Source organism: Mustela nivalis (genome assembly GCF_964662115.1).
Source record: "Mustela nivalis genome assembly, chromosome: 20".
NCBI lineage: Eukaryota > Metazoa > Chordata > Mammalia > Carnivora > Mustelidae > Mustela > Mustela nivalis.
The window spans coordinates 19044204-19060893 of record NC_139039.1 but is presented as its reverse complement, the minus strand read 5'-3'; the positions used below and the strand labels follow the sequence as shown (position 1 = coordinate 19060893).

At 39.5% G+C, this 16690-nt stretch overlaps 1 protein-coding gene across 1 annotated transcript in view; it reads right to left on the bottom strand.

The window, feature by feature from the left end:
- MTMR7 (myotubularin related protein 7) overlaps positions 1 to 12506 on the bottom strand; it is a 102687-nt gene extending 90181 nt beyond the window's left edge. The window contains exon 1 of the mRNA XM_082715603.1: positions 12325 to 12506. Within this exon, the coding sequence (XP_082571729.1) occupies positions 12325 to 12348 (24 nt within the window). The 5' untranslated portion in view covers positions 12349 to 12506. The remainder of the gene's footprint in view (positions 1 to 12324) is intronic.
- Positions 12507 to 16690: the final 4184 nt, after the last annotated feature.

Genomic DNA, 16690 nt, shown 5'->3' with positions numbered 1-16690 from the left:
TTCTCTATCAATTCTAATATAGAATCAAAAAATACCTTTATAACCTGAAAATTATTATTTGTTAAATGAAATGGAAAGAAGAAATAACAGTGCTGATGAAAACACAGAAAAAGAATCTTCTCATGAATCTATTGATCCCTCTCAATCACATAGAACACTTGCACATCAGATCACTATTTTCAAACGGGGGACATGGAATTTTCTAATTATAAGTTGGTAACTTGGACATTAATTCAAAGCAAGATTCTAAAATTGCTTCTTTAATGGAATTTTGTATGAACCTAGAAAAGGAAACCATCAATGAGCAGGAACATTGCAATACATCATCATCACAGACAACTTCATTTTTTCCTTCCATAAGCTATTTGGAGAGGTGATGAAGGACAAGTTTCTCAAATGGTAGATGGCACCAAACCGAGAGAACAAGTTAATCTGCTACCAGAATGGAAATCCTGGGAGACGGGGGGAAACAGCTTTGGTTACTAGGAAGTTACAACCACCTAATAATCTAGTTTCTTTCTTGGACAAAATCATGGATGAGGTAACAGGGGGTAGCCTGTTAAAATGCCAATGGTAAAAACCAAGAGGGGCGGAAGATGTGTACCAGGATCAAAAGACAGAATAAGGGATTAAGCAATAAACCAAACCAATGAGACTCTATTCAACAAAGATGAGTGTAAGACACTATCATTCAAGAAAAAGGCAGGGCAGGTTTGACTTCACAGCACAATATATGGAGCTAATTTAATGGTTCTCTTCCACAGTCAGTTCACCAAAATGCCACTGAGATGTGGCCCAGTGGTATGCACAATTTACAACCATAAAGAGTTAATAAATTTTACTCTCCTAATTCAACAAAACCTAAAGTAATCATATTTTTGTAACTCACTGAATAAAGTAACCAGGATGGTAAAAGAACTTAAACAAAGCCACTGGTTGGCTGCCAGAATAGGCAGCCCTAAGCTAACTACTTAGGTAGAAGGGAAATGTTAGGGCGATGGAAGCATGAAATGAAATACTTGAAGAGCCATTTCCTGGAAGGAGAGTTGATGCACTGGGCAATATCCCAATGAACAGAACTAGACCTAATTGCTAAAAACTAAAGTGAAACAGATTTTTACTAAATACAAAGAAACTTCTTAATGATTAGAGCTGTCCATGGTCATTATGGACTGCCAAGGGACACAGTGAGAAGGACACCGTGCATGACAAGTATGAAACTTGGAGTAGGTGGGCACTTAGCTTAGAGGAAATTTAAACATGACTCTAGAACAGAGAAGAACTACAAAACCCACCAAAAACAGCTTAAAAAATAGCAATAAACACATACCTATCAATACTTATTTTTAATGTAAATGGACCAAATGCTCCAATCAAGACACAATCTGGCTGAATGGACAAAAAAATAAGATCCATATATATGCTGCCTCTAAGAGTCTCACTTTAGACTCTTTAGAGAGTCTCACCTGAAGACACACACAGACTGAAAGTGAAGGGATGGAAAAAGATATTTTATGCAAATGGAATGAAAAGAAACCTGGAGTAGCAATACTTATATTAGACAAAACAGACTTTAAAGATTTTTTTTCAGACTTTAAAGATTTTATTTATTTATTTGACAGACAGAGAGATCACAAACAGGCAGAGAGGCAGGCGGGGGGGGGTGGGGTGGAGCAGGCTCCCTGCTGAGCAGAGATTTTTTTTTCCCCATGTGGGGCTTGATCCCAGGACCCTGAGATCGTAACCTAAGCTGGAGGCAGAGGCTTAACCCATTGAGCCACCCAGGTGCCCCCAGACAAAACAGACTTTAAATAAAAAAACTTACAGACAAAGAAGGTCATTACAAAATGATAAAGGGATCACTCTAACAAGAAGATATAACAGTTGTAAATATTTACACACCCAAAATACGAGCACCTAAATACGTACAGGAAATACTAACAGACATAAAGGGGAGAAATTGACAGCAATACAATAATACTGCAGACTTTCACACCCATATACATCAATGGATAGATCATACAGAGAGAAAATCAATAAGGAAACAGAGTACTTAAATGATACATTAGACAAAATGGATCAACAGATAAATTTTAAAAAATGCCATTCAAACACAGCAGATTCCTTTCAAGTGCACATGTAACATTCTCCAGAACAGATCACATGTTAGGCCACAAAACAAGTCTCAATAAATTTAAGAAGACTGAAATCAAGCATTTTTTTCCAACCATAATGATATGAAATTAGACATTAATTATAATTTTAAAAACTAGGAAAAAACCCACAAGTACATAGAGGTCAAGCAACATGCTACTAAACAACCAAAGGGTCAAGAAAGATCAAAGAGGAAACCCAAAAATACCTTGAGACAAATGAGAATGGAAAAACAATGGTCCAAAATCTATGGAACTAGCAAAAGCATTTCTAAGAAGGAAGTTTATCTTAATACAGGCCTACCTCAAAATATAAGGAAAATCTCAAATAAGCAATCTTACTTCCACCCAATGGACTATAAAAAGAACAAACAAAGTCCGAAGTTAGTAATAGAAATAAGAAAGGAAATAAATGAAATATAAACTTTAAAAAACAATATAAAATATCAACAAAACTAAGAGCTGGTTCTGTCCAAAGATAACAAAATTGAAAAACCTTTAGTCAGACTCAATAAGAAAAATACGGAGGGCTCAAATAAATAAAATAAAAAATGAAAGAGGAGAAGGTACAACCGACACCACAGAACTACAAAGGATTATAAGAGACTACTACGAACAATTATATGCCAACAAACTGGGCCTAGAAAACAATGAATAAACCTAGAAGAAATAGAGAAATCGATAGAAACATGTAATCTTCCAAACTTCACTAGGAAGAAACAGGAAATCTGAACAGACCAAGTATTAGGATAAAATTGAATAGGTAATCAAGAAACTCCCACTAAACCGAAGTCCAAATGGATTTACCAGTAAATTCTACCATCTATTAAGAAAGAGTATCTGTCTCAAACTATTTCCCAAAAAATAGAAGAGGAAGAAACACTTCCAAATTATTTCTATGAGGCCAGCATTACCCTGATATCAAAACTGACAAAAAAATTAAATTACCGGCCAATATCCCTGATGAACACGAACACAAATTCCTCAACAAAATATTATCAACCAAATTCAATAATACGTTAAAAGGATCATATAGCACAATCAAGTGGGATGTTGAAAGGATGGTTCAATATGAGCAAATCAATGTGTTCACTACATTAACAAAATGATAAAATCTCTCAACAAAGTGACTACAGAAGGAACACAGCCCAGCATAATAAATACCATATATGACAAACCCACTATCATACTCAACAGTGAAAACCTGAAAGCTTTTCTTCTAAGATCAGGAACAAAGCAAAGATGCTCAATCCAATCACTTTTATTCAACACAGTACTGAAAATCTTAGCCCCAGTAATCAGACAAGCAAAAGAAATGAGGCATAAGGTGGTAAGGAGGAAGTAAAACTTTCACCATTTGTCAACAAAATGATATAGAAAACTCTGAAGACATCATAAAAAAAACTATTAGAACAAACAAATTCAGTAAAGTTGCAGGACACAAAATTAATACCCAGATATCTATTCCTAATAAATCTATACACTAATAACAAACCATCAGAAAGATAAATTAAGGGGCACCTGGGTGGCTCAGTGGGTTAAATCTGCTTTCTTCTCAGGGTCCTGGGATGAAGCCCCACAGGGAGCCTGCTTCCCCCTTTTTCTCTGCCTGCCTCTCTGTCTACTTATGATCTCTCTCTCTCTCTTTCTCTGTGTCAAATAAATAAAATCTTCTAAAAAAGAAAGATAAATTAAGAAAACAATCCCATTTATAATTCCATCAAAAAGAATGAAATACCTAGAGATAAAGGTAACTAAGGAGGTTAAAGACTTATAGTCCAAAAACTAGAAGACATGGATGAAAGAAATTGAAGAAACCACAAATCAGTGGAAAGATACACTGTTCTCATGGACTGGAAGAATCAATATTGTTAAAATGTCCATACCACTTAAAGCAATCAACAGATTCAATGCAATCCCTATCAAAATACCAATGGTATATTCCACAGAACTAGAATAAATAAACCTAAAATTTGTATGAGCAAATTTTACAAAGCAATCTTGAGAAAGATCTCAAACTATGCTACAAACTATGCTACAAACCTATACTCATCAAAACAGCATGGTACTGGCACTAAAACAGACACATAAATCAATGGAACAGAACGGAGCCCGGAAATAAACCCACATTTATATGGTTAATTAATCTAAAACAAAGGAGGCAAGAACACACAACAGGGGAAAGACGGTGTCTTCAATAAATGGTGCTGAAGAACGTGGACTCCTACATGCAAAAGAATGAAACTGGACCACTCTCTTACATCAGATACTAAGATAAACTCAATATGGATTAAAGACTTATATAAAAGACCTAAAAACATAAAGCTCATAAAACATAACACAAGCAGTAACTTCAATGGCACTGGTTTTAGTAATATTTTTTTGGATCTATCGTCACAGAGAATGACAAAAATATACAAATCCAAAAATAAACAAATAGGGCTACATCAAACTAAGAAGATTTTTTCCACATCAAAGGAAACCATCAACAACATAAAAAGACAACCTACTAAACAAAATATTTGCTAATGATACATCTGATAAAGGACTAATATATAAATTATATAAAGAACTCATACAACATGACTGTAAAAAGCCCCACAACAATCCATTTTAAAAAATGGGCAGCGGAGGGGCGCCTGGGTGGCTCAGTGGGTTAAGCCGCTGCCTTCGGCTCAGGTCATGATCCCAGGGTCCTGGGATTGAGCCCCGCATCAGGCTCTCTGCTTGGTGGGGAACCTGCTTCCCCCTGCTCTCTGCCTGCTGCTCTGCCTACTTGTGATTTCTCTCTGTGTCAAATAAATAAATAAAATCTTAAAAAAAAAAAATGAGCAGAGGAGCTGAACAGACATTTTCCAGAAAGACATACAGATGGCCAACAGACATGTGAAAAGATGCTCTACATCACTAACCATCAGGGAAAGGAAAATCACCACCACAAAGAGGTATCAGCCCACACCTGTCAGCATAGCTAGTATCAAACAGATAAGAAATAACAAATGTTGGCAAGGGTGTAGAGAAAAGGAAACCCCCATGCACTGTTGGTGGGAATGACAATTGGTGTAACCACTATGGAAAATAGTATGGAGGACCCTCAAAAAATTAAAAATAGAATTATCATATGACCCAGCAATTCCACTACTGGGTATCTACCTAAAGGAAACAAAATGCTAATTTAAAAAGATAGATGTATATTGAAACATTACTTACAATGACCAAAATATGGAAGCAACCTGAGAGTCTTCAACAGATGAACAGATAAAAAATATTTGGCATATTTATGTAATGGACTATCATTCCATCATAAAAAAGAATGAAATCTTGCATTTGCCACCACATAGACCTAGAGGTATGATATTATGCTAAGTGAAGTAAGTCAGACAGAGAAAGACAAACACTGTATGATTTCATTTACATGTGGAATCTAAAAAAAAAAAAAAAAATCAAACAAAGTAGAAACCTATTCAAACATACTCATAAGGGCGCCTGGGTGGCTCAGTGGGTTAAGCCGCTGCCTTCGGCTCAGGTCATGATCTCAGGGTCCTGGGATAGAGCCCCACATCAGGCTCTCTGCTCAGCAGGGAGCCTGTTTCCTCCTCTCTCTCTCTCTCTCTCTGCCTGCCTCTCTGCCTACTTGTGATCTCTCTCTGTCAAATAAATAAATAAAATCTTAAAAAAAAAAAAAAACATACTCATAAGTACAGAGGACAAATGAGTAGTTGCCAGAGGGGAGGAGTGGTAGGTAGACAAAGTAGGTGAAGGAGGCTAAGAGGTACAAACTTCCAGTTATAAAATAAATAAGTCATAAGGATATAAAGTACAGCACAGGGAGCAGTCGATAATATTGCAATTACCATGGAGGGTGATAGATGGTGAGTGGGCTTATCATGGGGACCGTTTCGTAATTATGTAGACATTGAATCACTATGTCGTACACCTGAAACTGATAATCATGTATGCCAAGTAACTTTAATTTAAACACAAAACAAAAAACACATGATTCTAGTCCATTATCTTCTCAGATGCCAATACCTCCATATCTTCACTGCCAAGAGTCACTTGTTTTAGATGCCTCTATTCCATTAAAAGATAAACTAATTTCTTTTATACAAACAGGTGTAATTGTGGGAAACAACCTCTCTATTATCAAGCAAGAACTTCTTCTCTGCCATCTCTACCCTGTGTTTCTGCTGAGACTATAAAGAATTTGCCTAAACACTGGGCCATATGAGAATATGAGAATCTTTCAAATCCTGAAAGATATCATGTGATACCCTCATGAGATTGTTCCTACTCTAAAAGCTTTCTATTCTGGGCATTATATATTAAGAGAACTATATCAGAGATTTTCATAGGGGCTCAAAATCCAAATCCCTAATAGTGGAGACAAGCTAAACAAACCATAGCCACATGAATAATATGCACTCACTAAAATAAGTAGGTTAATGAATTCTGAATATAATATACATATATACAAAATAATATTGGGCAAAAGTTCAGTAAGGGAGAAAAAACACACTATAACTATGTAAAAAGGGTCACTGTCTCAAATCAGAACTGAATTTGGAATGATAGAAATATGACTTCATGCTCACTGGGTTGGTTTCTTAAGAAATTGCTTTAATGTTTAACTATTAAATTCTGTATTCCCTTTTGATGCAAATCTATCTATTCATACCATCTAAACCATTGTTTCCAAAGAATCTAGGTTCTCTATACCATACATGTCATTTTGCAGTATTGAAATCACATGAAGGTTTTAGTAATATCGTAATAAGATGTAATTAATCATAACTTCCTCAAAAAAGTAACATAGAATTACTATATGACCCTGTAATTCCACTTCTAGGGATACACTTAAGAGAACTAAATACTTATTTTCAGGGGGTGGAGATTGGGCAAAATGAGTGAAAGGGAGAGGGAGATCCAGGCCTCCTATTATGGAATGACTAAATCATGGAAATAAAGGAGCATAAAGAATACAGTCAATGATGTGTAATAGCCATGAAATGGGACAGGTGGTAGCTACACTTGTGGTGAATATAGAAAAATGTATAAACTTATCACGCCCCAAGTAGTATGCCTGAAACTAAGGTACCATTGTGAGTCAACGATATGCAAATTAAAAAACAATTATTTTCACACATACACACAAATAAGTATAGGAGTGTTCATAGCAGCAATATTCATAATAATCAAAAAGTGGGAACAACCCAAATGCCCATCAGCTGTTGAATGGATAAGCAGCACGTAGTGGAATATCATCCTGCATAAAAGGGAATGAGGTATCATTACACGCTATGACTTGGATGAACCCAGAAATATTATGCTAAACGAAAGAAGTCGTAAGAGGCCATATCTCAGATTATGGTATGAGATGTCCACAATAGGCAAACGTAACAGAGACCAAAAATCTACTGACTACTAATTGGCACTGGGTTTCTTTTGCGGGTGATAAAATGTTCTTAATTAGAGACTGGTGATGGTTGCACAACATTGTAAATGCACTAACAAATACTGAATTGTATAAAATTACTGAAATGGTGAGTTTCATGTTAATTTGGCTTCTAGCTCATTAAAACTACATACAATCACAAAATACATATTTTATATATATAATAAAAATTTTTATTTTATATATAATATATTATATATAATAAAAAATTTATATATATATAAAATATGTGTGTATATATATATATACATATATGTGTGTGTATATATATATATATATATATATATATATATATGACATAATATACTGACCTCTATGAGTATTCAACAGTAAATCTATTAGAGGATTCACAATACTATCCCTAGTCATGGGTAAAACACACAAGGCCTGGTTCACTAAAGCAAATAGGAAAAACGGAAGAACTGAAACCAAGAATAACTCACTCCTATTATTCAATTGTTAATTTATTTACTGATGCTTAATTGGGCCAGAAACTGTGTTAGAGTGAATAAGACATGATCCTCACCTTCATAGGGCTCCCAGTCTAGCATGGGAGCTGGACATTAACCTATGACTCAAATAAATCTTAAACTTGTAACAAGGAGCCTAAGGTGAAATATTACGTTTGGTGATACAATATAACAGGCAAACCTGACTCAGAGGAGGAACTGGGCAACAACCACTCTGAGGAATTTCTCTCTAGTCTATAACTAGAGATGAGTTTTAGCCTGGTCTGAGGCTAAGAGTCTATCCCCCAGATGTAACAGCAGTGCAAAAGCCCTGGGGCAGAAAAGAACTCACATTAGAAAAACACATGAAGGCTCGTTGTGACCAGAGGGTAGTAAATAAGAAAATGACCGTCACAGAATGAGGCTGGGGAAGTGAAGAGGGGTTGGTCTACCCAGGGCCTTATGGCCACTCTGAGCATTCTCACTTTGTATACTAGGTACGAAGGGAAACCACCCAGAGGACATCTGACTCCCGATTTCGGCTCAAGTCACGATCTCAGAGCTGTGAGATTGAGCCCTGTGTCAGGCTCTGCGCTCAGCACAGAGTCTGCTTGAGATGTTCTCTTCCTCTCCCTCTGTCAACCACCCTGCCCTTACACTCTCTCTCTAAAATAAGTAAATCTTTTAAAAATAAAGACCAAAAAAAAGGGGGGGGGGAAGCCACCCAAGAATTTCAGCAGACAAGTAACATGATCAGCTTGTGCCTTAAAAGCCTCCCCAGGCTCCCACTGTGCAGAAGGGGTTAGTTAGAAAAGAGTGAAAAGAACAGTGACCAGTTAGTAGGCTAGCCCCGTAATGGCTCCGACAAGGGGATGAGGTGGAAAAAGAAGACATTTTCAAGGTCATTTTTGCAGTTTGGGAGTCATCACATATTCTATTTTACAACTAAAATTTAGTGACATGGGGGGGAAAAAAGGCCTTCCAGAAAGATCAAAGCATAAAAAGTAGAGATTACTTAGCCAGGATTCTAGACACATTAGCTTCAGTCCAGTACTGAACCAAATCCTACAAAACACTTCAAGCTACGTCCAGGAGTCCTGCAGTCTTTTTGTATAATTGAACCCACTTCTCGCAGGGTGTTTTCTTTCTACCAAGCTTTCAGAGTGGTTAAAAAAGAAATCCAGATAGAGAAGTAAAAACCCAAAAGTTCACTATGATGAGTGCAGGTAATAGTTGGTGTCCTCACTTTGACCCAACTACAGACTAGCTTATCCTCAGAACATTTCTTTTCTATAAAGGAACAATTCTGGGAGAGAAACACCCTGCTTAACATATGCTCGGTTAAAGGCTTCAGTTAAACACGCACACACACACACAGAAAGAAATATGTGCAAAGTATTCCAGATTATTCATGTGCATCTGTCTCAAACTGCACTCCAGAGACAGAAGCAGAACACAGAGGCTGTGATGGATATCATACAGCTTCTAAAGAGTAAATGAATGACTTTCATTGTAGTAGCAAAGCAACTGTACGTTATACATGCATATATGCATGCACTTCTTTTCCTCTTAAAGTAAAAGCCTGTTATCCACATGGTAAATAATCACTTCAAACCCACAGTGGATCAGAAAAACAAAATTTGTGAATATCCTTATATCCTTATAGCCCAAGACATGAATCATAAAATCTAAGGCAAACTACCTATCCAGCTCCCCCAGAGCATACTGGAAACAAAACAGAAGGATGGATATAATCACGACTAATGATATACTTCGCAACATATACTCTGTAAGTAGCCGTGTTCTATTTTTCATTTATACTGTGAAAATTAGTTTTGCACCTAAAAATGCAAAATGAAAAGAGATGATGTTTAGCCTCAAGCAATCACTTCATCATTTCCATCTTTATCACTCATAAGGTTTCAGCTGTCTTTGAGGTTGTAATGATACCTTACAATACATCGCACGGACGCAATTTGCAAGAGAACTGTTTCAAGCGCTCCTGGTACTCCTTGACCAGAGTCACGTTAAGACTCTACTCTTCTTTTTGTTTGTTTAAAATTATTTTTATTAACATGTAATGTATTATTTGCCCTAGGGGTACAGGTCTGTGAATCATCAGGCTTAACACATTTCACAGCACTCACCATAGCCCATACCCTCCCCGGTGTCCATCACCCAGCCACCGTATCCCTACCCCCCAGCCTCCCAGCAACCCTCAGTTTGTTTCCTGAGATTTAAGAGTCTTTTGTGGTTTGTCTCCCAAGACGCTACTCTTCTTTAAGAAGACTTCCTCACCCTTTATAGTTGAGCTCATTCTCATCTACCCTCTCCTCCGTCCACTGTCTCTTGTATATATCTCTGTCCAGACTTACAACTGCCTCCCCTTCCAGACAAGGAGTTCCCTGAGGCTTCAAGATCCCAGAACCTAACAGAGCCTCACTCATGAAAGGTTCTCAAAGGCTTGTGAAATGATATGAATGAGTAAATTAATCTGATCCATCCAATCTCTGTATTTAATTTTTCCACCTGTGTTATCCTAAATATTAATAACCCTCGATCCAATGCCATTTCAGACGATTCTCCATTCCCCCCTCCCATTTTTTCCATTTCCTAATAGAAGAAGATTTCTGATTTGAGGTACTAAACTGCTTAGAGGGTGTTCACGAAAACCAATTATAAGAATAAGTAGAGTATTGTTTGCTGCTTAGGTTTATACACATGGCTTTGTACAGAATTTGAACATAGACTAGAAAAGGCCTTCACTCCCCACATCATATTCTATGGTGTCATGTCACTCTATCACTCTTGCTGTTGACCTTCACATCAGGTATCGTTTTTTATAAAGGGCCCCCTTTATCATGACAAAGATGTCCTTGGCAAGGATGAAGGGAATCCGTGAGTTAAATCTGTCATTCCGGAATAAATTATTTAGCACCACTTCCATCCGGAAAGCTCTGAGCCGCCTACCTTGTGGTTTAGGGCACTCTCTTCTATGTTTACAATTTCCCAATAGTAAAGCAACAATTTAATTCCGTAGTGAAAAATCAATACAACTTAAATTAACTATTGGAACTGACACTATCTAGCAAACTAAAAGATTTATTCTTCCACTGACCTGAGATCATTATAAAGCTGCTTCTACAAAGAGGTACTTAAGAACCATTCTACAATTTAGGAATGAATTCTTACTGGACTTTTAACAAAGCGATGCCCTCCCTCTCCCCCCTTGCATGAAAAGAGTGGGATCCCTGGAGCCCCCTAAATTCTGACCACACAGACCCAGCTTTGACTCAACTCTATCAAGGGCCTAGATTTTGAACGTGAGATCATCCTGGAAACACAAGGAGCTATGGTGGCAGTAACGAGAGACAGCCAACTGGCTTGAAATACATTCTTTCACTAGTCTAGGGTTTTTGTTAGACACGAATGCTGATATAGTTTTCACTCTGAATTACATTAGTAGTGCAACTATGAGTGGGAAAGTTTGGTGCAGCCGTCAACGATTCAGTGTCATTATCTGGAATGGCCAGGCACCAGCCGCTTTTGTTGAGTGGCAAAAGCTGGTGCTGCTTTCAAACACACCGGTGGATGAATCTGAAAGCGGCACCCTTCTCAATGAACGAAAACTGGTGGAAGCGGCAAGAAGATGGAAGGACCGAGAATAACGTTCACCCCACACCGAATATTGATCATCTGCTCTGGGTAAGGTCCATTGCAGCTGAGAGCCTGAGGATGTGAACTATGTGGGTCTGAGCCCTTAGATTCAACAAGCTTCCGGAGTGCCCGATGCAGTCCACCTGCACGTAACTCCTTCCCTTGCACCTGTCATCAGGAAGGCTTTTTCTCTTTCAATTGCTCAGAGCAGCCAACAGAAAATTGGGGGCGGGGGGGCAGTAAAGGAGGGGGGGGGGTGTGCAGCAGCAGCAACCTAGTGCCAGACCAGAAGGGAGCGTTTATCAGCTTATCAGCAGCCTTATTACTCAACGGACAATTGGGGCTCCTTCCCATCCACCCTTATGTCCAATGCGCACTCTCAAGGACAAGAGGTTAGATCCGGTAACAGCCAAAGCTAGGCCTGTGAGGCAGCCCGAGAAAGACCAGCCTCACAGCGAACCGGGAGATGCTCGAGCCCTGCCTCCTCCTCCTCCCCGGCTCACGATGCCGGCTCGGCCAGCGCCCCGCAGGGAAACCGGGCCTCCCGCCGGCTCAGCATCCCTCCTCCAGCTCCCGCTCTCCCTCTTCCGCCCGCGCCCGTGCCACCAACCTTGGGCGTGCGGATGTGCTCCATGGTGGGCCCGCGTCTGCAAGGTCCCGGGCAGGCGCGGCCTCACGCACCTGCGCGCGTCTGCAGCGCGGCGGGAGGGGACGCGGGGAGGGGGCTTCGCGCCCGGGAGCGGGCAGGCCACAGGGCTTGGCTCCGCCTCCAGGTGCGGCGGCGCCCGCGCGAGGCCGGCGTGCGGGCCCGGGGCGCCAGCGCGGCCCTAGAGCGCGCGCGCTCCCGTGTTCCTGCCACCTGCCCTGCGGGAGGGCGCCCGGCCCAGTCCTGGCTGGGGTCTCTGAGAGCCGCTGGCTCTTCTTGAAGAGGGGCAGCCAGCGTAATACTGTGACGCTGCGGTTCCCCAAGACACAATGGGGGCCTTGTGTTGGGTGTGGCCTCTTGGAGGATTGCTGGGGAGTACGCGCAGCTCGCAGCGCCCATTGATGGGCTTCCTTCCAGAGCGTCCCAGGATAGGTAGGACTTCAGGGTGGTGCAGAAAAAGGCTGCCACTTGCACTCCGCATCCTGGACGGCCTAGGAGGCTATGTCTGTATGTTTGAGCGCATGAGCAGCTGGCACAGCATTTGGGATAAGGGTGACAATAATAGCAACAGTGTTAGAGCCTTAGGAGGTGTTTTATTAAGTCAGAAATCTCACATCAACCTGCCACTTCACTGTTGGAAGAGATGCCTTCCCTTAGCACCGTGTTGGGTGCTCATCTGCCATCTTCACTTAGCTCTAACTGAACCAGAAGGAAAAGATACAAAACATCCATGATAACTATTCATGATATTAAGAGTAGTTGTTGCTATAGTTAATACCTCGCTATGGGGGGAAAGCCTGAGAAGAAATGCCACCACCACCTCCCCCAACCTTTTTTCTTGCCACCTTAAGTGCACAACCTTCCATTATAACTAAAATTTCACAAGACTGTACGTAGTTCTTAGAATAATATCCATTCAATTTTTTCCTAGCTTTTATTCATCTCTCTTTCTAATTGGATCGTAAATTTTTTAATTGTAGAGATTCTGTTTTTTTAGCTCTTGTTGTTAAGTGCATGGTAGGCACAAGGCAGCTTTCTAAATAACTGTTTTATCAATAGGGTGTTACATTTATTTTAAAATTTGCAGATCTTTTTCACATATTTTGTAGCATTTCAACCTCCTACTGTCCTGGGAGACAATTAAAACAAGAGCAATATACTGATGTTTGCATTTGACAAAACTGATCCAGGATATAATTTCGACCTTAAGAACACCAGGAATAGAGTCAGGAGCATTCTCATCCCAATTCACTGGCCTCAGCCTCCTCATCTGCCTAAATGATCTTAAAGGGAGCTTCCATCTCCAAGTCCGTAAGTACTAGGAATCCTGTATTCGTGTTGGGGTTTGCATTCTGAATGGGATAATAATCTTGGAATTATGTGATTTCAGGGTTCTTCTATCCCTCTACTGGTATGGAAATCAAGAATTTACCTGGTGAGTAATTTTTGCATACCGCTGACCTTCATATTAGCATATTTTTTTTAAGTACTCACAACACTAATTGGTACGTGAAGACATAAATCTGAACGATATACATGGTCTAATTTTAAGAAAAATTTTCCAGATTAGTTCAAAAATCCATCTTCTATTATCATAGCTATAAAATCAGCATTAGGTTAAAATGAGTCAAAAATTACATTCATATTACTGGGGTAAATTAGCATAGAACAAGCTATGTTGATAATAAATTTATAAATTTGTATTTTTAAAAATTTACAAATAAAATAACAGGGAAAGTAATCTCTATAAGTAGACATTTTAGTCTGCTCTAACACTTCTCGGAAGAACCCAACCTCCCCAATTTGTCCTCAGCCCCAGTGAGTAAGTATTCAGATTATTAGATCACAAACTATGTTGACCCTTGCCAGCCACTCAGCACTTTCTTCTTACACTGCCTCTTATCTCCAAGTTTCACTGCTTCTCTGAACCACCACTCCATGCAGCAGAAGAGATTGAACAAAGCAGCAAGGGTTAGAGGGCAATGACTTGAGGGAATGTAGAGTACATCATTGAAATGCTAACTATGCTGCTTCTAAGTAGGGCAAAAAAAGAAACCAGCCACTCATTTATTTAAGAAACATTGACATGAATTGCACTAACATGGATGGAGTTAGAGTATTATGTTAAGTGAAATCAGTCAATCAAAGAAAGACAAATACCATATGATTTCACTCATATGTAGAATTAAAAAAACAAAACAGTGAGGAAAGGGGGAGAAAAGAGAGAGACTAACCAAGGAACAGCCTCTTGACTATAGAGACCAGATAGAGACCCATCTCCCCACCCACCTCCCCTCTAGTAACCATCGCTTTGTTCTCTATAGTCTGTGAGACCGGATAAACACCGAGTGTTGTATGGAAGTGTTGAATCCCTACATTGTACACTTGAAACTAATATAACACTATGTTAAACTAACTGGAATTAAAAACTTCAAAAAAAAAAACCATTAACACTAATTAACTAATGGTCATACGCAAGTTGCTCTAGCAGATGCTGGGAGACTGAAAGGAGATTTAGGGAGAAGGATTCCAAGTTCCGTGATAGTGATGCGGACAACACCAAGGAAATGAAAAGTAGACAGACAAAGATGGCAACAGAGCATGTGGAAATGCCAAAAGGAGCCTCAGGGAGATTGATTCACTTCCCGCATTTTCCATATTAAGTATACAGAAAATAATGGGTATCATAGACTTAGTTCTTGAGGTTTGATTTTTGGTGTGTCTAGAACAAACCATGGGAAATTTGGTGAATGCTGCATCTGTGGGTCTTCAAGAAGCAGAAACCTCTCCATGTGGCCCCAGAACCAAGAAGTCAGAAAGGGAGAAAAATGTTACTCTTAAAACCCTATGTAATTACAGATGGATGAACACCTAGATTTGTACTACATCAGCCTTTGTCCAATGGGTTGACCAATGGCGATTTTTCTCCAGTGTTTGTGAGTCCTTGATGGAAAATAAGTAGAAGAACAGAACTCTGGTCATCATCAAGCAAAATATCAGACAGTAGGGTTAAGATCTAGTGCCCTGGGGCACCTGGGTGGCTCAGTGGGTTAAGCCGCTGCCTTCGGCTCAGGTCATGATCTCAGGGTCCTGGGATCGAGTCCCACATCGGGCTCTCTGCTCAGCAGGGGCCCTGCTTCCCTTCCTCTCTCTCTGTGATCTCTTCCCTTCCTCTCTCCTACTGTGATCTCTCTCTGTCAAATAAATAAATAAAATCTTAAAAAAAAAAAAAAAAAGATCTAGTGCCCTGCATATTCATCGGTCTACTTCTCCCCTTGCTAAGGCACAATATAGTTATCCTCATTTTATCATTAGTGTCTCATTTTTCAGGGGCTTTTACCTCGTAAAAATGGGAGATATGACTGTATGCATCATTATTTAATTTTCCTCTTCTTCATGGGGACACAGGAGATTGTACTTTTCAGCCCTGTTACTGTTGGTTGGGTCCATGTGGCTATTTCTGTCCAGTGGGTTGTGAGAAGTAACATGTATCATTTTGCCAGCGAGGTCTTTCAGCTTCCTCTGTCCTGTCTTTTTTTTTTTTTTTTTTTAAGCTTTATTTATTCTAGAGAGCTAGAGCATGTACCAGTAGGGGGAGGGGCCAAGGGAAAAGGACAGAGAGAATCTCAAGCAGACTCCCCACTGAGCATGGAGCCCCATGTAGGGTTCAAACCCATGACCCTGAGATCCTGACCTGAGCTGAAATCTAAAGGTGGACACTTAACCAACTGAGCCTCCCAGATGCCCCTTCTTCCCTGTCTTGATATTTGGGGATCACATCTCAAGATTATAGAGAAAATTATGATGGAAAATATACTCTAAATATAGGGTGTGACTGAAACCCGAAGCTATTCAGCATTAGATTGAAATGAAGAGACTGTTTGCCCAAGGCATTACTCGGAGAGCAGTTACTCTCAAGAGCTACAGCCAATACTTTTGAGTGAAAAGAACACATTTTTTTGTGGTCATGGTTGTTGCATGAAGCCTCGGAGATTTAAGCATTTATGTTTTGTACCTAGACTAGCCTATCCTGACATTACAGAGAGAGTCAGCATAATATCCTGTCTCTACCTTCTGTGTTTCTGAGATTTTTAAAGGGGGTTGAAAACGTCCTTAAAGAGCTCTGAAGACATACGTCAGATGCCAAGACCTAAAGTACGCTACGATATATTATCAAACTTCTGGGGAACATCTTCAGAAATCTTTATCACATAGATATTCTAATTGTAAATAATATGGCTATAGGAATTTTTAAACAAAAACTTGATATTAACTGGGAACTTTCCCAAAATCTTGTGATCTTCAGTGGCCTGAGGAGATTTGGCTACTT